The 21,401-nt window shown below is 40.5% G+C and overlaps 1 protein-coding gene across 1 annotated transcript in view; it reads right to left on the bottom strand.

The window, feature by feature from the left end:
• Positions 1-9,908: 9,908 nt before the first annotated feature.
• The window catches only part of LOC109058487 (transformation/transcription domain-associated protein), a 73,697-nt gene continuing 62,204 nt past the window's right edge, over positions 9,909-21,401 (bottom strand). The window contains 10 exon segments of the mRNA XM_042767460.1: positions 9,909-11,170; positions 11,271-11,465; positions 12,554-12,757; positions 13,019-13,132; positions 13,134-13,204; positions 14,237-14,454; positions 15,055-15,280; positions 18,926-19,187; positions 20,024-20,223; positions 20,323-20,413. Coding sequence (XP_042623394.1) covers positions 10,886-11,170; positions 11,271-11,465; positions 12,554-12,757; positions 13,019-13,132; positions 13,134-13,204; positions 14,237-14,454; positions 15,055-15,280; positions 18,926-19,187; positions 20,024-20,223; positions 20,323-20,413 — 1,866 coding nt within the window. The 3' untranslated portion in view covers positions 9,909-10,885.

Here is a 21,401-nt window from a genome sequence, read left to right as displayed (position 1 = left end):
TAGCGCCCACATCAACGCATAATAAAATTCTGCTTATTTTGAGCACACGCTGCAGTTACGTCATCTGCACTTCAAATCCTCAAGCTCTTCAGGTCAGATGGATTCTGATTGGCTATCAAACATTCTATCTGTGACAGAAATGAGGAAAAAAAAACTTTAGGAGAAACCAATCTCAGTCGGGGGGCCAGTTCTCCTCTGGCCAGATGAAACCAGAATGGTGTGGTTTATTTTACGGCTGCAACTCAAGTCAGACTGAGCAGAGGACTTGTTTGGTTCTGCGCCTGCTGATGCTTTATTTTTCATTAATTTAGCCACGGTATTGAATAAATACCTGGGGTTGAGTTTGTTTTCTTCTTAAAGAGACAAAAAGTAAGCAGATCTTGCAGTTTGTGAGAGTTTTTTGTATGTAGAAGAACTTTCCGTCCATACAATACGAAATATCTCTAGTTTTGTTTTCTTCCAGCTGCACTCCATTTTCCATGCTGTACTCTTTAGGTCGCAAATATGCTCATTATACCATGGTGTCGGACTGTTTTCCTTAATCTTCAAGCATAAATGAGCAACAGTGTCTAAAGTGCTAGAAAAGAGAGAATCAATAGTTTTTAAATTGATTTTTCACCATCAAGTTTTTCTGAGCTAATGCTGTCGAAGTGAGACAAATCTGGAAGATTATTTACAAAGCAGTCTTTTGTTGTTGAAGTGATGGTTCTACCATATTTGTAACAAGGACTTGAATTTGCAGCTTTAGCTATATGAAGTATACACTAGACTAGATAATGATCTGAGATATCATCGCTCTGCTGCAGAATTTCAATGCCATCAACATCAATTCCATGTGATAGTATTATATCTAAAGTATGATTATGACAATGAGTAGATCCTGACATGTGTAGTCTAACCCCAAAAGAATTTAGAATGTCTATAAATGCTGATCCCAATGCATCTTTTTCACTATCTACATGGATATTAAAATTGCCAACAATTAAGACTTTATCTGCAGCCAGCACTGACTCAGATAGAAAATCAGCAAATTCTTTGATAAAATCTGTATGGTGCCCTTGTGGCCTGTATACAGTAGCCAGTACAAACGTCAGATAATTTTTTTAATTTTAAATTGTTATTTTTTTTAATGTTATATAAAGCACCATTACCATCTGTGATCATATCATTTACCAAAAACACTTTTGTAGAAAGGGATCTAATATCAATTGAGCCAAGCTTTATCGTGTATTATTATCATGTATTATGTATCATGTTTATCTGTATTCTATGTTTTTTATTTGTTGAACATCAATTAAATTGTTACCCTTAAATTTGTTTGGAAGGTTTTTGTATTTGCTAGTTTGGGGAACAGACACGGTGTCTGATATCTAGGTGAAAAAGTCTCTATGTGCTGAGAATTAATTGACTTCTGTGACGTGAGGTGAGGTGGCTAGCAGACTGTCGGTTTAGCCAGTCTTTCTGCTTCCTGACTTGCACCCCAGTTAGTTAATGCTCAAATAAGCATTAGATCCTTCACGTACAGTTTTGTTTACATTTACAATTAGGATCTAGCCTTATTCATGACTTTTTCTCTGCTTTAGCCGTGCTGCACAGTCCGGCCCTGTATGCTTTCCAATCAATGTGTAAATTATAGGATGTTCTCTCCACAGGGAACAGGACTGGTGAGGGTACAGTAGCCAGAGTGAAAGATACAGTAAGGGCATTTAGTCCATTAATCATGATGATGCAGACATTTACATGCTGTTGGCCGTCTATGAAAAAAATCCACACTGAAGGAAGCATTGACAAATGTCCTTAGACAGTAATTACTTTCTGTGTCTGGTAACAATTGGTGAGTTTTTCCTCTCATTCCTGTGACAAAATAATACAGAACACTATTATGGACTTGAATTACTTGCTTGTTGATGAAAACTGAATGTCAAATTTCGGGCATAATCTTTTGTCTGCTCAGACTAAGACAAATCAGTAAGAGCACAACTCAGGTTGTGGTAATCACAGCTGAAGAACCAAAAGCAATTACACCAGGTAATTAGCATTAGAACAGCACTTAAAGGAATGAAGTTTCAGAACAACCCATGTGAAAGAACACAGCAGACTTGATGGGGCTTCTTTATCTCTCTTAAGCATTTAGCTCTACCATTCTTCAAAGTGTCTGCCTCAGCATAGAAGAGCAGTGTGGAACTGAGTTTAGTCTTATTCCAGATGTTAAAGGGATAGTTTAACCGAAAAGTAAATTTCTGTCATCATTTATTCACCCTCAGGTCGTTCCAAACCTGTATGACTTTTTTTCTTCCATGGAAATTATGGGATAAGAAGGGGAGAACGAGGTAAAATAAAAGGATAAAATAACTATCTGTCTGGCTGATAGTTTTTCACCATTGTATCATTTGTATCTTTCTCTTTATATATATCCAGTATATACCGATGGGCCATCATTACATTATGACTACCTCCAGCCTAGAGCAATATGCGTGCCTGACAACCGCAGGTGCAGTTTATCCAGCAGTATATTTACCACACGAGGACAGTAGAATGATCGGTGTCAGAATGGAAAAAGCTGCCGATTTATCAGAGTTTGGTAAAGGACAAATTGTGAAGGCATGGCACCTTAGAAATTCGATCTCAGAAACGGCACGCCTTGTGTGTTGTTCGTGTGATGCTGTAGTGAGTATGTATCAAAAGTGGTGCATGGATGGCCAAATGACAAACCGCCGTCCAGCCGGGTGTCATCCAAAGCTCATTGATGCGAGACTGGAGCCGAGACTATCGCACATTGTTCACAGTGACTGCAGGGCCACAATGCAGCAAATCATCAGCAGTTACAACAGGGCAATGTGTCACAGCATAGCCAACGACCCAGCTGGGTCCCTGTGCTAACTGCACGTCATCGCCAACAATGCATGAAATGGGCCCAAGATCATCGAGATTGGACCATGGATGATTGGAAGAAAGTGGCCTGGTCTGACGAATCAAGATTCCTGATGCATCACGTAGACAGCCAAGTGCAGATACACTGATTACCAGCAGAGGCTATATGGCAACTGGAGGCACTGTTGGGCGGACAAAGGCAGGCAGTGGCTGTGTTATGCTATGGGCAATGTTTTCTTTGGAAACATTCGGCCCCATTTTCCCAATAGCACAATCTCTGGCAGCTGTCAGGTATCGGAACATATACGTTGGCATTGATGGCCATTACCAACAGGATAAGTCCATGTTTATCTATCTATAGCTAATTGATTGAATGAATGGCACGTGTGTGTGGTTTTTTTTTTGTTGGATGAGGTAGTTCATGTATTTATATAGATAGTTGTTGGTGGTTATTTATTGGTTCATTGGTGTATGTGTACGTGTGTGTGTGTGTGTGTGTGTGTGTGTGTATACAGTAACACAATTTAGGGACCAATACTCACTATTAACTAGTTGCTTATTAGCATACATATTACTAGCATCCTGGCTGTTAAGTAGTATTTATAAAGCGCATATTAATGCTTTATTAATGCTTTTAAATTCATGCTTTATTCTGCATTAACATATTGTATCCTACCCCATAGCTGAAATTAACTACTACTTTCCTAACTATTAAAAACCAGCAAATTAGGAGTTTATTGAGGGAAAAGTTGTGGTTAATAGTTGGTTAATAGACAGAATTGGCCCCCACACTAAAGAGTTTTCTTTTTGCCTTTTTCTTCTCATCATTTAGCTAAAAAAAAAAAAAAAAATGTGGAATTTTTTTTTTTTTTTTTCAGAAGCAAATGAAGACACAAATCTTGAATCTACAGATTTATTTCCTACTAATCATAATAATGCTGGGGGAAAATCATTTTAAGTCTCAAAAATCTCTTTGCCATATTAGTTCTATGGCTCAAAGTGCTGGAACATGTGCCGTAATCACTTGGCCAAAGAGATAATTCAGGATTATGATCAGTCAGAATCCTATTACATTTTAAATTTGTCACTGGGATGCATCCGCCTTCTTGTTTATAGACGTCATGCTGCTGTAATGGACAACAAAGTTAAATCGTGTTGTTTGACTTTTCTCCAGGCGACTGGGTGGACAGCCAGAAGAGAGATATAGTGTGAATGAAAGGCCTCCTTTTCTCATAGTAGTGCGACGGCTGAGCCCTGTTTGAAATGAGGGCCGCAGTTTGATGGCTATCAGTGAGATGGAAAAGCACCGCTGAGCTGGCTTCCCTCTGAGAGTATTAAGAAATAAATTGTGTCTGTCATGTCAATGGGGATAATATTAGTCATGACATTACATTAGCCTGCTGATGAAAATAGAAGCAGAGATACTTTCCAATTCAAACGGAGCACAGGAAAGAGATTCTCCAATTTTTTATGCATTCATGAATACTTTATTGTCCCCTCTGCACTATTGAACACAACTCTATTCAATCACAAGGCAAATGGTTATAAAAATAATACAGAATTTGATATGACATTGTGTAAGGATGAGGACTTTTGATTTCAGTTTAAGAAAGTATAAACATTATTTTAAGCCGCCTAAATTATCACGAAAAAGCTTATAAAATAATAGACATTTCAAATTGTTTGAAATGGAACAGTTTATTGAACACTTATATATTAAAAGGATCTAAATCTGTTTTATGGTTTTTGTCATATTTGATACATAAAGCTTATAGTATGATACAGTGAGAATCTGGAACTCAAATTAAAGTTTTATTCAGAGGCCCAGACTGACCAAAAATACGCAGTTTGGTGCACATGTTGTTATTTGTATGACTAAGATTAAATTGACCATAATTAATCATGATTTTTCAAAATAATAATACTAATAATTTGGATGATTAAGTAAAGCGAAGTTGCTTGAGTCCAGTAAATGAAGGTTTCGAATTATACTATAAAGCCTTTTACCTACTAAAAAAGTAAGAATTATCAATCAGAGGGCAGAAGATACGTAGAAGATCGCGTACAGCAAATTTATCAGCAAAGTTTTGATCATGTTGATAATTTAGAAATGAATGTATCGAATGTGATACAGTAGGCTGTAGGATTAAACTATATAACACTATTTAGCAGTATTTTTAGGTGTAACCTCCTCTAAAACACAGACACAAGACCGTTGAACTCATGATCCCATGTTGGTAGTCTAGAGCCCTGTCTGCTGGTTTGTAAAGAGCAGCCAGTCTATGTGAAGAGGAGGATTTGCTTTGTAAACTAGATTTAGTTGATTCTCCTGTTGTTTGTTTTTCTCTCTGGGGAGAGATGCTTTGCTCATTAGCTTGAACACATTGCTTGTAATGGAAGCTAATGGTTTATGCATATGGAGAAATCAGCAAGTGCTGCTATGATGTAGTGTGATGTTTGTTTTATGGAAATCAAATAGCAGGATAAATCGAAGTCTTCATGCACAGACACCTACATTCAAACAGAGCATACAATACAGCTGTGTATTGTTCTATAATCTGAATCATTTCTCTGCATGACAAAATTGTTTATCCAGATAAAACTAGGCAGGCCTTTAAAATATTTGACATTATTAATTATATACATAGAACAATAAATACCCAGTCGGAACAACGAAGGTAAGCAACCACACTGACCCAATGCATCTCTGGAAACTATAAATAATCTCACCAGAGAATTTGAACAAACACCAAAGAAAAACACATCTACATGAATGGTCCTCAGTGCATTGAAGTATGAAATCTGTAATTAAATATTTTATCAGGGATTCCCAATGCGGAAATATCAGGTATTTTGATGAAGCTTGGCTACATCATTAGCTTTTATTGTGCTTTCCTGATAGCGCCACGGTCCTGTTTAATAATCATTATAGGCCATAAAGAGAAATGGTGCAGGGAATGTTTCATTAAGACTGTAGTCCCAGGATACAGAAGCGCCAATCGGCCGGGTGACGACACGCTGCTGTGATACTGATACACCAGGAAGTCAGTAAAGAGCCGTTTGGCCACATCCAGAGCTGCTCCAGGGTTTAGCATAAAACATTAAGAGAGAATCAAGCTGGATTTCATCCTAGCTTAACCAAATTTAATTTCTTGTTTGGAAACAATGTACTGTACAAAAGATCAGCCCTTCTGAAAAATATTAGACTTTAAGAAGAACATCAAACAAATGTTCTCAAACAAAAGTAGCCAAAAACGAATTTGACTAATAACCACAATAGTGTTTAATGTACAGTGTACTGTAAACTGACAGGACGGGTAAAACTAAATTCTTTGTGTACAAATTCCATGTGAGACTGGGCATGATTTTATTATGAAATATTTTGAATATCATGGAAAAGATTGAATAAAGGTAATAAAGAAAGCAACATTTCGAACAACTGTTAGCTGTATTCGCTGAAAAGCATTAGAAAATAAAGCAAGTCTCCGAACCGAGTCCCCAGAAAGATCACGTCTATCTGCAGGGCGCTGTGATTGGCTGAGATCAGCTATCTTCCCTGAGGGCTACACCTCATACACACACCTTAAGGAGCCGTCTCCCTTCACTGGAGGTGGAAATGAGCCGGACTTAAGATGCTCCTGGTGTCGCTCTCTCAGGACAACTAGACAGAGTCTGGGAATAATGTCTGCAGTGCAAAAGAACACGGCAGTGCACGGTTTAATGTACTTTATCTAATTAACCCGCCAGCTCGATATTATCATTTTATACAGTCATCTCAGTTTCATTTGCATTGCATAAATATGACAATAGTATAACACACACACACACTGTAAACTACTTCTTGTCACCATATCAGCTTACTGTGTTGCTTAGTCCTTGTGTGTTTATGCTAGTGTACTCCTAAACATACAGTTTCTCCTACATAAAAACGAACCAAAAATATTGATGACTCATCCTGCCCCATAGACTGCCAAATAAATAACAGTGTCAAGGTCCAGGAAAGTATGAGAAGCATCGTCAGAATAGTCCATCTGCCATCAGTGATTCAACCGTAACGTTATGAAGCGACGAGAATACTTTTTGTAAACGAAGAAAACAAAAATAACGACTTTATTCAACAATTCCTCTCTTCTGTGTCTCTCCAAATCAGCGTAGCGCCATTTTGACAAATCTGAACAGTATACAGAGGGCTTACGCTCTTCTGTGTCAGTTATTTTTGTTTTCTTCGTGTACAAAAGTATTGTCGTCGCTTCATAACGTTACGGTTGAATCACTGACGGCAGATGGACTATTCAGACGATGCTTTTCATACTTTCCTGGATCTTGACACTGTTGTTTATTTGGCAGTCTATGGGACAGTCTCAAGCCTACCGGTTTTCATCCAAAATGTCTTAAATTGTATTCCGAAGATGAACTAAGCTTTTACGGGTTTGGAACAACATGGGAGTAAGTGATCAATGACAAAATTTTTATTTTGGGATGGAGTATCCCTTTAAGTTGGGACAGGAGAGTATTAGGAGTATTAAAAATTACACACACATTAACTTTAAATACTCAACATTCTGCAAATTCCCACAGGAATCCATTAACGTCAGTCAAAGCTGTATGATCTATGATGAAGCTTGGAGGACCTGACAGGCTGGAATCAACTCAAGTAATGTTCACTGACATTTGGAGAGAGTAAGCTGATTATCTTCTTGAGCTGCAGTGTCAGCGTTTTATCTAAACATATTTATGGAAGAGAAAGAGAGATAAATAAGTAATTACTTTACAGATGGACTGATGAACAAGAGGAGGGGTATAGTAAACATGTATTGGACAATTTGGGGAAAGTTCACTGCTCAAACACCAAAATTATCAAGAGATTTACAAAGTGTCTCTATTCCTCCAGTTAACAAACACATAGGTTTATTCCTTCATGATGCCATCGCCTGAATCCTTACAATGGAGGCAGAATGAATTGGTGTGTGTGGTCCTTTCAGGTATCTCTGCAGGCAATCATCAGTCCACTCAGCTAGCTGTCAAGGTGAGACAGTTTAACATGTTGAAGCTCCAATGCCCTTGTCCAATTTCACTTTGCAGTGAATCTGGGCTGAACACGCCAATCCTCATATTACCAAACAAATTAAATCAGCGAAATGGGAGGAGAGGCGGAGGGAGATCCTGTCAGACGCACAAGAGCCTCTCCTCCCAGCCTGCCAGGAGATCAGGGCACTCTGAGAGGAGCTTGGTTAATTGGTTTACGACGTGAAGTGTTTCTGACAAGCACCCGAAGACAGAGGAACTGCAGAGAATGATCTCAGGAGGAGCGCTGGGAAAGTTCAGCTAATGAAGCTAATACTTCAGCAGAGGTTCATTTCAGAGAAGCTTTGCAGTGCATCGTTTAGCCTCACCAAACAAAATGAAACCTTGTGTGCCTCTGGTCAGTGAAATCAGATTGTGGCTCTTGGATCAGGAAGAATGAATGTCACTGCAAAGGACTTGAATCTCAGATACTAACATCTTAACTCTATATAAGCTCTAAGGACAATTACAGATGGGGAAAAATCCCCAGGGCCTCCGATACCTGGAAACAAGCCAATTGAGATGGGAAATTTAATATATAAGGGAAAAAGAGCTCCCCTGAGGAATTCTTGTCTACTGTAATCAAAAGTGTCCAATCTTGCTCCTGGAAGACTGCCTTCCTTAGAGTTTAATTCGAACACAAATCAAGCCCATCAAGGTTTTCGGCAGGTGTACTGGAGCAGGTCAAAGCTGAGCTCTCCAGGAAGGTGGCCCTCCATGAGCAGGATTGGACACCCCTAATACAGACAGACCAGAGTTCCTCATGAATCCCATTGTATTTACAATTTGTTTTCTAGATATCTTTCAAGAGGGCTCCTCCAAATTGGCTGGAGCCCGAGGGCATCACAGGACCATATCCCATCCTCGATAAGCTCAACTGTTCCCGGTACTAGCACGAGGCTCTCCTTCAAATGACTTTTACCTGGTAATGCACCACAGAGCATCACCTTGAAAACTTTTGCCATTAATTTGTAACAGCAGAATAGCGGTTGCTCAACTGTATGAGAATTCTGCCATTCAGCAAAAACAATCCCAATTCAAATCATGTGTAGAAGCGTTAAATGACATTTTCTTCGGTTCAAGGCACACTTGCTTAGATCGAGGATAAGACTCACACAGGACGCTATAATTTGTCTAGGGAGGTAATTTTTGTGATTTTTAAGTGACACATCCTCTGGACACATTTGCAGATAAATATTCAAATGTTTTACTCATGAACATCACTCTGAATTTTAGCAGAGACGAGGTCATCAAGGAAGATTTTCTTCTCTCCATCATTGTGCTGGCAGAAGAAATGGTGGTTTGTTTGTCCTGCATATGTCTGCCAATCACAGCTCTCCCCGAGGGGCTCCATCAATCAGTTTTGCCCACATCCTCCTGCTATCAGTCTAGACATCAACGGGGAATGCGGCAGGGGGCGGGGGCTTCTGAGCCACAGCAAGGACCTGACACATCTCTCACATTCAGAGTTGAATATCGCAGCTCTTTCATGTTCAGACAGTGCAGTTGTACATCAGCCCCCAGGACTGTCTGGGGGCAAAGGACCTCAAAAGGAGGACAAAGGTGGGAGCGTCCGGTCCCTGACTGATGCTAGAAAGGGGCTGGAGAGAGATCAGAGAAAGTAGGATAAGCACCTGTGCTGTGCAAGCGTACAGGGTGAAACAATGGCTTATGGGATTGAAGCCAGTGCTGACAGCATGTGTAACTCAGAGAAGACAGCGCTCGGTGAGTTATACTGACGGGCTGTAATAAAAAAGGAAAAGCAGACCGTGATCTGACCTGACCCAAACGACTCCACAACATGCTCTCACTCAGGTCCTCTCTTGTACTTCAGACAATCAGCAAGAGACAAGGTTTTTCTTTCTGAAAGAGTCCTTCAATCAACCAGCCACAGAGAGACACGTCACATTTAACATCCACAGACAGCACAGTTAGGGCTGCCATTCTTATAAAAACAACACCACTTTTTTTTGTTTATCTTGAAATAGAGCATTTTATTAAAACAAAATGCATATTTACATTGCAGAGGTAACACATCCATATGTTGGCACAATATTCTGTACCTTTACAAAAGCGGAGAATGTATACAAAAATGCTTTTAGGTGTATCAGAGAGATAGAAATGCTTTGGGACACTCCTAAAAAGGTAAAGTTGAACAACTTTGAGCTGTAACAACAGATAATTTAACTGTATGTGCTATGATTAACTAAAAATTAGCTAAATATAGAGCTACCCCTGTCTTAAGGCTCACAGGTCTTTGCCTTTCCAGAGTATTTTGCAAAAACAAATTCTATGGCTGACAGTAACACATGGCAGCTTTAATCTGTAGAAAACTACACAACAATTAAGGGATGCAATGTCATTTTTACATGATGTACAAAGGTTAAAGAAAAATATGACCATATATAACTTTAAATAATGACATACTGACATGTAACGACATGCTGAACATTGCTAAATGTGTTGATTCATGTAAATTAGATTACTAAATTTAAAAGGCTGCCATCAGTCTGAGAGAATGGTGGAGGCATAAAAGGAAAGCTTGATGGGAGTTGCATAAAATCTGCTGGGATAGCAGCTGCGCCCTCTTCCAGTGTAGAGCCAAAAAAAGGCTGCGGAAACTGTATTTTCTTAAAGGATGTCCTGTACCATCACACTTCAGCAATCACGACAGTCTCAACAAAAACACCTTGCTAAGCTCATCAGTTTAACAATAGTCCCTTCTCCAACCAAACAAAGCAGCTTTGAATTGCTGCATGCATCTCTTACCTGTGAATACTAAAAGTCTTAAGTATTATCTTGTTCTTTTTTAAATTACAGTTTGTGCATTATTATGCATCCAAATGTTAACTTATCACATGATTTTTTTTAAACTCATGGGACAAATTCATCGACTCTAAACATTCACTTTCACAGAGATCTGTCAGAATTTCTTTCTATACATGCCTGTCTACAACCAAGGGTGCCAGGCGGGGTCCATGCGGCACAGGTTGTCCAGGCTGTTGGCAGCTGCCACTAGCGTGTTTACTTTACTCTCACCACCCTCGAACTGTGCCAAGTTGTGGAGGCGGGTCATGATGGCCGTCACAGCTTTCTGGACAAGAGACACCAGCTGCTGGCTGTCCATGTTCTCAGGCTGTCCAGCTGGGGACAGAGGCATGGATGTGTCTTCCTGCGTCTTCTTATGCCAAGCGATGATCTCATCCCTAAGAACTGCTTTCAAGATGCCATCGACCTGATTGAGAGGAGACACAGATTTAGAGTGGGTCAAGAGCCCTGGAGACTGAAAGTGCGGAGTCTCTTTTGTCATTATGTGTGTCCCTCATTAAGTGTACCTTGAAGTTAGGCTGAGCAAAGCAGCGTGCTACCGCTATCATGGACGCCGTGAGGGGTCCGGATACGCCGATCGTGGTCAGGAACTCAGAGATGTTGGGCGTCAGCCTGAAGGGGACCGGCCGGTTGGCATCCAGATCACCAGTGGCATCATTAATATCAAAGCGGAAGTATGATACATTGAGTTTTCCGGTGTCCTATTGGGGGAACAACACATTCATTTGAGAATCTGATCTTGTCATCCAGAAACTACAATCTGCAGACTTCGGCTAACGTATCAGACTTTGAGAGAGGGAATATCATGTGGCGCCTAGTTGATAAGTTTCAATTCAGTGAAACAAAGCAAAATCAAATTTGGGTAAGGAGCCTGTTTGCTCATGTGGCACTCAAGTGGGACCAACATCAGACAACAGCTAATCTATAGCACTCTGGGAAAACTGGATAGTGTTGTAGACATCCGACCACGAAAATGGGAGGATGTATTGATCCTACACCCACTGTGGTCTGTGTCAGCATTTCAGCATATGAACAAATATAATCCTCCATTTGCTTTCTGATGCCCTTGATGAAGAGCGTCACCGATGAAGTATTTCAAATAACAATAATGCTCTCAAGATTACAATTTGAAGTGTTTTGGATGAGATCGGGGTGCTGTAGTTGTTTGCAAGATATTTATGAGTTTAATAATGATGAAACGTCACTCAAATGTTGTTAAATTTCTCCAAACACAATAAGACTATTAAAACATGATTCAAACTCTGTATTTAGAGTCTGCACAGGACCAAACTCGACATTTGAAGTCAAATGGAGTGGAAGTGATACACCAGGGAAATGCATGATGTTTTGTGAGTGTGTTATCAAGAGAGAGAGAGAGAGAGAGAGACAAAGACAGCACATATCTGCTTGTCCACTCTGCCTGCCGTGCTACTTTCCTAGTGCCTAATGAGATCTGTAGAGTGGAACCGGCAGCAAGGGGGCTTACTATACCCACTTAACCACCCATTGCTCTGCCTGACAGAAAACTGCAGTTTAGAATCACAGGACGAGGTACTTGTTTGACAATCATTTCTAATAAAAGACTCTACGGACATACACTCACCCGATACATTACAGCAAATGTTGCATGACAAACAATCATAAAGACATCTGGAGAGTGACCATCAAAAACTTAAACGTGTAATGACCCAAGAAACTGCTTTGGACTTGTTGGATACATGTATATTTGATGAAAGAGAGCTAGGATCAGATATGACATTAGTTCCATGACGTCGAGTCATTAGGGTACCTGTGCAATCTGCAGCATCTCTGGGTTGAGACGGTTCAGGTGCAACATGAACTCAGCCAGGCCAATTAGAGCAAGCTGGATGGTGAACATTTTGCGGAAGGTCCAATAGTCTGTGGCGTTGGGGAAGGTGTGCAGTGCCCACTCCTTCAACATGCTACGAGGAACCATGTTGCCCTGGACCTCCTTCAGAATGTCACGCAGGACCTTAAAACATGGACAAAAAAAAAATATATAATTTTATTGGTAAATTTACTCTACTGCATATATTAGGGTTGATGTACAGTTTTCCCCCAAAAATTTAAGGGCAAAAATAAAAGTTGTTATTCTGATTATTATCTGGATAGATCTGTACATAAAATATAAATATAGTAAAAAAAATAAAAAAATAATGGTGTATATTAAAAATGCACCTTGGCCATTTCATGAGATTTTAATTGATATACTTTCTCATCATTTGTGGCATACCTGATGGCTGGCTTGGGTTCCTCTAGCCTGAACAGTTGCAAGTCGGTCATAATAGCGGGGGGTAGTGTTGTTGTGATGATTGCAATTCTTTTCTTGGCGCTGCTTTGTTTGTTTATTTCCGAGACAGAGACGACGGATTGTCCTCCACTAACCGCATTTGAGGAGACACCGCCACCACCCTTGGGACTAAGAAGAGAACAGATTTAAAGAGGATGTACTCTACTGGTATATAAAGCAATTCCTATCCCACTAGCTATTTCAGCAGATATTCTAAAAATTTTCCTAGATTCTATTTGGCTTTGATAAAGGGCTGTTAACCTGAAATACGACCATCTCCTAAAATACCTCTAAACATTTTAACAGACCTGTTTATACAATCATTTTATTTACAGAGTCATTTTTAAACATGACCAATTAACAGCTGAGCGAGGCCACAAAAACACTTGTGAGGGAGTAAAAAGAAAAGCATCTCACATGACCACAGGGAACATCTCATACACATCTAATAAACAACTTCAGAGAAAGGCATTAATGCATGATAAAAATAAAATTTGCACACAAAACATCCCACACACAAACATGCACTGCAGCATAAAATCAACCTCTTTTCTTTGCAGTTAAAGAAAAAACAAGGGGAACAGACAAAGTGTTTCAGCGAAAGCTAAAACATGGCACCCTTGACCTCTGAAGGGAGAGTTTCATCTTTAATGCGTCTATCATAAGAAAGACAATTTTGATCTTCCTCCCTCAGTCTCTACAGGGACAAGAGCAACCTCATTTTTATTCATTCTGCTCCAGTCCCTTCTCTTACACAGCTTTTCTGGTACTTTTCACCTTAATCTTGCCTCTTTTTCTTCTCTTCTATTCTCCATCTCCCTCAATCTGTCTGAGAGCAACTAGGCCATTGAGTCCAGCACTGAGAGCTAATGGACAGCATTCAAATGGGGCACCTCAGAACACATGCTTGCCACGATTCAGAATAGATTTAACAAGATATGTGGGAAAAAAAAAAAAATATATATATATATATAATTATTTATTCTTTATAATGCTTTATATATAACTTCATATGATTTTTTATAAATAAATTTTAGGCCTGAACATTCATTGGTCATGAGAATGGAAGGTCTTGTCCAAAACACTGACATAAATAGATGTAGTCAGTCCTATTTCAGGGGAGAGGGAATGTTTCTGTGTGATCTGGGGCTGCTGCAGTACCTGTGAAAAAGAGGTGTCTCTTGGTGGTCTCTTTTCTCTTCTCGAGGCAGGGGTTGAGTAGCCGCAAGAGTTGCAAGACACGCTCCTCTCTGCGGGACTCCGTCAGACATGCGTCATTCATCACCAAGTACGGATAGATCTTGCCGTTGTGCCCGCGGATGTAGAGTCGTCGAGCAGCTGTGTTGTGCTTTTGAACAATCTCCACCCTGGGCATGAACTTAGGAGGTAGAGTAAGAGGGTGTGAGAGAGAAAATGATGGGTGAGTGATGAAGTAATCACTGAGAATTAAGGTCTCAGCTGGATTCTAGCTTAGAAATCCAAGAGGAGAATACAAAAAAAAGGTGGTCTTTGTTTTAAGGAAGTCTTCAATAATAATGTTAGTTTTGGTTTTGCTTGAATGAATAAATGAATGAATGAATAAAATTAACAAATCCATATATAAATTAAAAATATAGTTACTTGTCATTCAACTAAATGATTAGTGAGGCTGACCAGTTTTTTTTTTTTTTTTTTTTTGTCAAAATATGTCAGATAAAACCAGCAGATAAAACTGAAACTAACATAATTATTCATGACTTCCTTAAGACGGATTAACTAGTCAGATGTTGAAATCACTATAGGTGACTAGTTTATTATTTTTTTATTTTGAGTTTTAGTTTTCATATTTTAGCTGCAAAATGTGTCAAGTATAACCATCAGATAAAACTGAAACTAACTTAATTCATGATTCCGTAAGACATATCCACTAGTCAGTTACTGGATCACTAGATGATTTGTCGACCTGAGCAACCCCATCCCTCGTGTGTATTGATTGTTACCTGGCAATCTTGATGTAATAGTGTGTGGGCTTAGGCATGAGGAATTCTCCCGGGATCTCAACTTCAGCAGTCTGGGCCGAGAAGTTGCTAAGGAAACGGCATTTCTCCTCGATCAGGAAGAACTTCGGTAGTTGCTTAGTCTTGGCTTCCAGAATCTTGATCCACTTCTTCAGCTTTGAAATGAGATTGTGAAGCTTCATGGAGCCGGGAACGCTGAAGTCAAAATCTGTGAATAGAAAAAGTGACGGGGCAAGGTAAAACAGAGGAACAGATAGGTAGCAGAGAAAAAAAAAAACAGGTGGAAAAGACTGGATGTGTGAAAGAGATAGACGTGGCATAAAACTGGCAGAGATAGTGTGAAAGAGACTGAGAGAGGAGACGTTATCTTTGGATCAGTGGTGCACTTCCTCGCAGGTCTCCCATGCGACGTGAAGGTGCTGATAACATCAAGGTTCATGAGAAGGGAAAAAGGAGTAACTGCAACTTCTAAATGACATTGCGCATTAAGTTGGAAAGCAGACACAAAAGATACTGTATGGTCGGAATGCAAGCCACTTGCCCAATTTTAGAGACAACCTCCAAGCCAGAAAGTCTTTATCAAATAGGCAAAAATCTGCTCCACTTTCATTCTTCTGTTGTGCTACATTAATAATACAGATATGGAAACTGCTTGGCACTTCATTCCATACGTTTAAGAGGAAAAACTCCCTCAAGCAAAAAAAAAAAATATCTTCGTATAATTAAGGCTTTGGCAGAAGAGGCTTTAATTCAAAAGCATCTTGCAATCAGCTGCCACTCATGTCAAAGCCAGTGAGATGTGGATGTCACACATAATGAAAGGCCATTTAAGGAATTCTCACTGCTTGCATGACACTTGCAATATCGTCAATGTCCCATTTGACATTTTGATTAGCAGTGAGCAACGCAGCTCCCTCCCATTTCCACACCCCGAATTAGATGATGTCTTCTGAAATCAGACACGCTCTGTAATCTCGGCCAATCCGACTCTGAGAGACTTTAAGACTGTTTAGGTGCTTAATGACCAGTGAGCATTAAGAAAGAGATTTGACTTGAAAAGCATGGCTATGCACAGCGGCCGACTTAGTGTAATCAATTTAGAAAAAAAAAAAGAACAGACAATCCCCTGTAGCAGCGGTGCCCTGAAGCAAGGGGTTTTTCAGATAACGGCGCCTCCCGGGCAACACGGTTCTTTTCTGATAAATGTAACACCATATGAATGGGTAGTAAGGTGCGCTCAGTTTCAGCTTTCTCACTGACCCAGGATCAGCTCAACTCTAGCGGGGTTTGAGCTCACCGCTGCTGCAGAAAACAAAGTCTCTGCTCTCTGACCTGTGAATGAGATACACCGAAGGCAGAAGTTTTCTGTACCTAATAATGCTTGGGTGGTGGAGGTAGCCAAGCGCTAAAAATATACCCCCCCATTGGCCATCTGCCCGTGCCGCTCACTGTGTAGCATTCTCCGGTGAATTCTCTACTTTAAATTCCATCACTGAAATGCCTGAGTGAACACAGTGCACAGCACAACAGGAGCCCTAAAACAGTCTCGGCCCTGCAGACACGCTCCCACTTTAGATCAATGCAGACAGCAATGCTTGAGAACAGTGTAGCCCTGCTATGGTAAAATACATGTTCCAGAAATATTAACACTACTAATCTCGTAGTACTCTGAATTCATCCACTCTTGTTTGAAGTAGCGAAAGCGTGTGAGTATGTTGATAATAGAATGAGGCATCAGGTCAATGTTGGTTACGCATCATGCTGCACCCAGCATAGACACCGTGTTATGCAATCAGTACTAAACCATGGAAAGATGTCTATAAAACAGCTTGTATACAACTTGTCATCTAACATTACATTTAGCAGGAAAGTTACCCAATGTCCATAATACATAGTCAGAAAAAACAAAACTCCAGAGAAGATCATACTCTAATTTTAAAAAAAATATATTATTAAATAATAAATATGCAATATAAATATTTCTTAAATGAATGATCAAATTAATCTTAATTTGGTCAAATAATCATAAGAGTGCATGGTCTTCAAATTCATTCTTCATTTAACATTTAAATGATACCTTGACAACAATTTGAAAATATGTTATTAGCATAAAAAATTTGGGCAGGCCACATTTTATAAACAATAACACTTGCTCGTGGATTAACAGTGATTGGATTAAATGATTCTTGACAAATGGTGCTGGAGTGTTTTTGTTTGGACATGTGCTTTGGAATGGAGAGCTTGGGAGGAGAAAGGAAATAGAAAGAAAGATACAGGAAACGAAGCAGGCTGTGTGCTTTGCTGGTTCCCCTCCAAAGCTCTTTCCCAGTAGCACACCATGTCAGACGTTCAGAGAAGGCTCAGGGCGCGATGGCCACGCCTCACTGCCCAGAGACAGCTGGCACCACAACATCTGTTTTACACCCTTACAACCTTAACAGTCCTCCAAGTCCATGAACACACACACACACAGGCCTCCGGAGAGAGCTTCATATGAAACAAACGAGAGCACTAGCTCCAGGATTCAAAGTTTACTGAGGTGGAGAGACTGTAGGTGGACAGGGAAGGGAAGTATAAACATATTCTGCCCTCCTGAGGAGAGGACAGCTGAGGGGGAGTTTGTTTTAACATATGCCTCGGATCACACATGCTCTGCTTTCTGAGAGCCAGGTCTACACCGTGGATACTGGAAGGTTATTGTCAGGCAATGTGTACAAAATTGGCCTGAGGAAAGAGCTGTGCCAACTTCTCCCCTGCTCAGAGAGATTTTAAACATCTTGAGGGGAGTTTTGGGACTTTAAGTAAAGTCACAGAAAAAAAAATCCATTCCCTAAAAAAAAAAAAAAAAAAAACACAGATGACTATGATTTAAAGGTACATGAATAAAAATGTGCCAAACAACTGGGCAACACTAGAAAACTAGCTTGGAATTCTGGAAGACAGGTGGAGCATTTGGGCAAAAATATGTTTGCAATTTTGCCTGGTACCAGAAGTGAGAGAAATTACACACTTCCACCTCTAAACAAACAAACTATTTTTTTTTTTTTTTTTTTTTTTTTATAATAATAATAAAAAAAAAAAGTATACTTTTTTTCTCAAAATGAATCTACACATGATAGTCATGTGTAGTGGTTTTTTTTGTTTGTTGGTAAGCTAGTTTACCTAAAGCTGTGTAATTTCTTTACAGTCAACAGCACCTTGATATATGCACACACGGTTCTGCCCATAGTCATCTTCCCATTAAATCTAATCACATGGTTCACAGAGCCAATTATTCTGAGTCGGTCTTGTGGAGAGGCCTGTGGTTAACTCGGAGCAGAAGTGGTTATTCAGAACAGAGACAAGAGCGGGAGCATGTGTAACAGTGCACAGGGGACGTGATCCTTCAAGTCCGCTGCCTGCAAGTTATACTTCTGTCGACACTCCTGAGAAGTCCACGTATGACAGCTCATTCTCAAAGAGTCAGTTGACTTGAATCATTTTATCAGTGCTTTTGTGTTAAATAAAATTAAACTACATTTGAAGGCAACAGGAAAGGGCATTCACAATGACCTAAACTTTTGTAATGTGACATTTCAGGGGATGATTCTGAGATTTAATTGGATCATGAAAATCCAGCTATGATGAGGATTCCAAAAGTTTAACCTTTTGAAATTCCCTGATATTTCTACGTTTCCCATAACTGTAGGAACACACCATATGATCATCTTTCCACACCTACATACTCTTAGTTCTGCTAGCTTCAGACGTGGAGAAAGTTGCACTGCATAAATTACAGGTGGAAAAATGTCACTTAACTGAGAGATGTTTGTCCGTGTAAAACAATGTGCACAGGAACTGTGAGTGTACAGACCTGTGGTGAACTGGCCCTTCATCTTCTGGAACACAGGGTCTTGAGCGGTGGCTTGAGCTCGGCGGGCCAGGGACTCTGAGGCAGCACTTGAGAACATGGTGGACACATTAGAGACATTCTCCAGGCCCACGCCAAACGTGCTGACCAGCTTTTTTACAAAGTTGAGCGTATGTGGAGTGATTTTAGCATCAGACACGGCTCCACTCTTTTCGAATGCCACAGAGTAGCATTTAGCTAGGCCTTGCTGGAGCTGCCGCAGGACCTGAGGAAGAAAATGAGGGAAAAATTAGAAACCAAGAAACCAGAATGAATGGTTAACAAGTCTTTATCAATTCACCATGAAGGATAACACCATTCCCACATATTCAATCCAATTTGCCATTTTGATAATAATAAAAATCCTTCAGAGGAGAAGATGTTCACCAGAGAGATCAGTAAAAGCCCGCCTCTACCGGTCTCTGCTGCAGAGATTAAGCTTAGACTTCAAGTGAAGAAGATCGACATTAACAGACTAATTTAGTCTGAGACTACACTTCATCAATGTCTGGAAAATTAAACCCACGTTCTACTTCACTGAGCTCTCTCAATGCCGATTTCTTTCATCCTCCAGTTCTCCTTGCTAAACTTTCTTTCCTTGCCCTTTCCCATCCTCTCCTTCTGCTATTTCTCGCCGAGTGTCCCACAGGAGCGTGGCTCTTGCGTCCCTGTCCAGTCTGGACGCATCACCGAATCAGCCCTGTCACGGCAATCCAATCTCACCATTCAGTCTACACTCCCCTCACCCATCAATCACGGCGAGCCCCTCGCCAAAGCCCGATTAGCACCGGAGCACCAATGTCCACCTGCACTGCAAAACCACTTTTCAGCCTCACTGAGCCCCAATCGTTCCCCTCTGTCAGCTTTCATCTGCTCAGCTGGCCCTCTGAAAACAGCTACGTGTACAAGAGCATGCGGCGTTAGACTAAAGAGTGTAAGCAAACCGGACAGAAAACGCATTCATGTCATGTTTAACTTGCGCTCAGGGCTGATGTGCTTAAAGACGTAGCGACTCGCTCCTGGAATTCAAAAACACTTGCGTTAACACATAAAACCGCTTACCTCCTCGTGCCAGTTCTCCCTGAACCAGACCATCTGGTCCACGATGCCCTCCAGAGAGGAGAGCAGGGTGGGGTGGAGCTCACGCTGCATGTGCATGATCCGGCTGCAGCGCCACATGGGAGCAGTGGCACGGATGGGACCCGGGTCGGATGCTGAGTGGGTCTGAGCAGCCGCCGAACTGGGCTGCTGCTGGCCAGAATCTGGGGAAAAGAGAAAAGACAGCACATGAAGGAAAAAGTTAACTTTTGTAGGACTTTTTATTGTTGGATGTGAATGTTGTGAAAAAACACCAGTCATACCGCTCTTGTAGCGCTCCCTCTGCTCGATTTTCAGCGTCAGGTACAGGGTTCGGATTGGAAAGTACACTGCTTGAGGGTAGACACGTCCCACCTAAGAGAAACAGTCGCAGATTACATTTCAGATAGTCCCTGTGGGTTTCGGGTCAGAGCGAGAGAGAGAAACGTAGCGCTGACATGTTTTGAAACTTCTGTGTGATAGTGCAGGATTTTGAAAATGAAACCGTAGGGGGAAAGCAATGTGATGGACAAACATCAAGGGCAGATTAAAACCATGGCTCAATATGACACTCGCTAAAAGCTTGTCAAGCCCGAGTGTACACTTTCTCCCTTTCAGAGAACTGCTGTGTCCTTGAACAACATCACACAGAGAGGGTTCAGGCTGTTTAATGATTTAGCCCAAAAACTCATGTATTTATCAAAACGGCACTGATACATTGTCACTACGAACAAAAGTCTTTCTTTGATTAACAGTATGATTACAAGTAATAGCACAGTAACAGTTCATCAACATATGATAGATATTTTTGCCAGAATATAAAACTCAACATTTTTTATGTTACATAACCATGCAGCAAAGGCTATTTTTGATAATGCAGTAACTTAAAGGAGACATATGACGTTGCTAAAAAGAACATTATTTTGTGTATTTGGTGTAATGCAATGTGTTTATGCAGTTTAAGGTTCAAAAAACACATTTTCCATAAAATGTACATTTTTGTTTCTCCTCTATGCCCTGCCTTTCTGAAATGCATCGAATTTTACAAAGCTCATCGGTCTGAAAAGCGAGGTGTGCTCTGATTGGCCAGCCATCCAGTGCGTTGTGATTGGCCGAATGCCTCAAGCGTGTGACGGAAATGTTTCCCCATTAACATACTATGCCGTCTCCCAGGCCAGCAGCATGAGACTCATTCCAGCAGCTCTGCTTGTGCACATCCCATCAAAGAACCAAGTTGTGAGACGTATTTCGGATCTTTTTATTGTTATGTAATAGTCCCAAAAACATGTTTATCAACTTGTACCTCTCCTCGTTCTTCCCTGGCACTGCGATATCCGTGAGGGCTGTGAATGTTGTCTGCATC

The sequence above is a fragment of the Cyprinus carpio genome, chromosome A12 (assembly GCF_018340385.1).
Source record: "Cyprinus carpio isolate SPL01 chromosome A12, ASM1834038v1, whole genome shotgun sequence".
Taxonomy (NCBI): Eukaryota; Metazoa; Chordata; class Actinopteri; order Cypriniformes; family Cyprinidae; genus Cyprinus; species Cyprinus carpio.
Note: the sequence above shows the minus strand (reverse complement) of the source record. Positions and strands in the feature narration are given on the sequence as shown.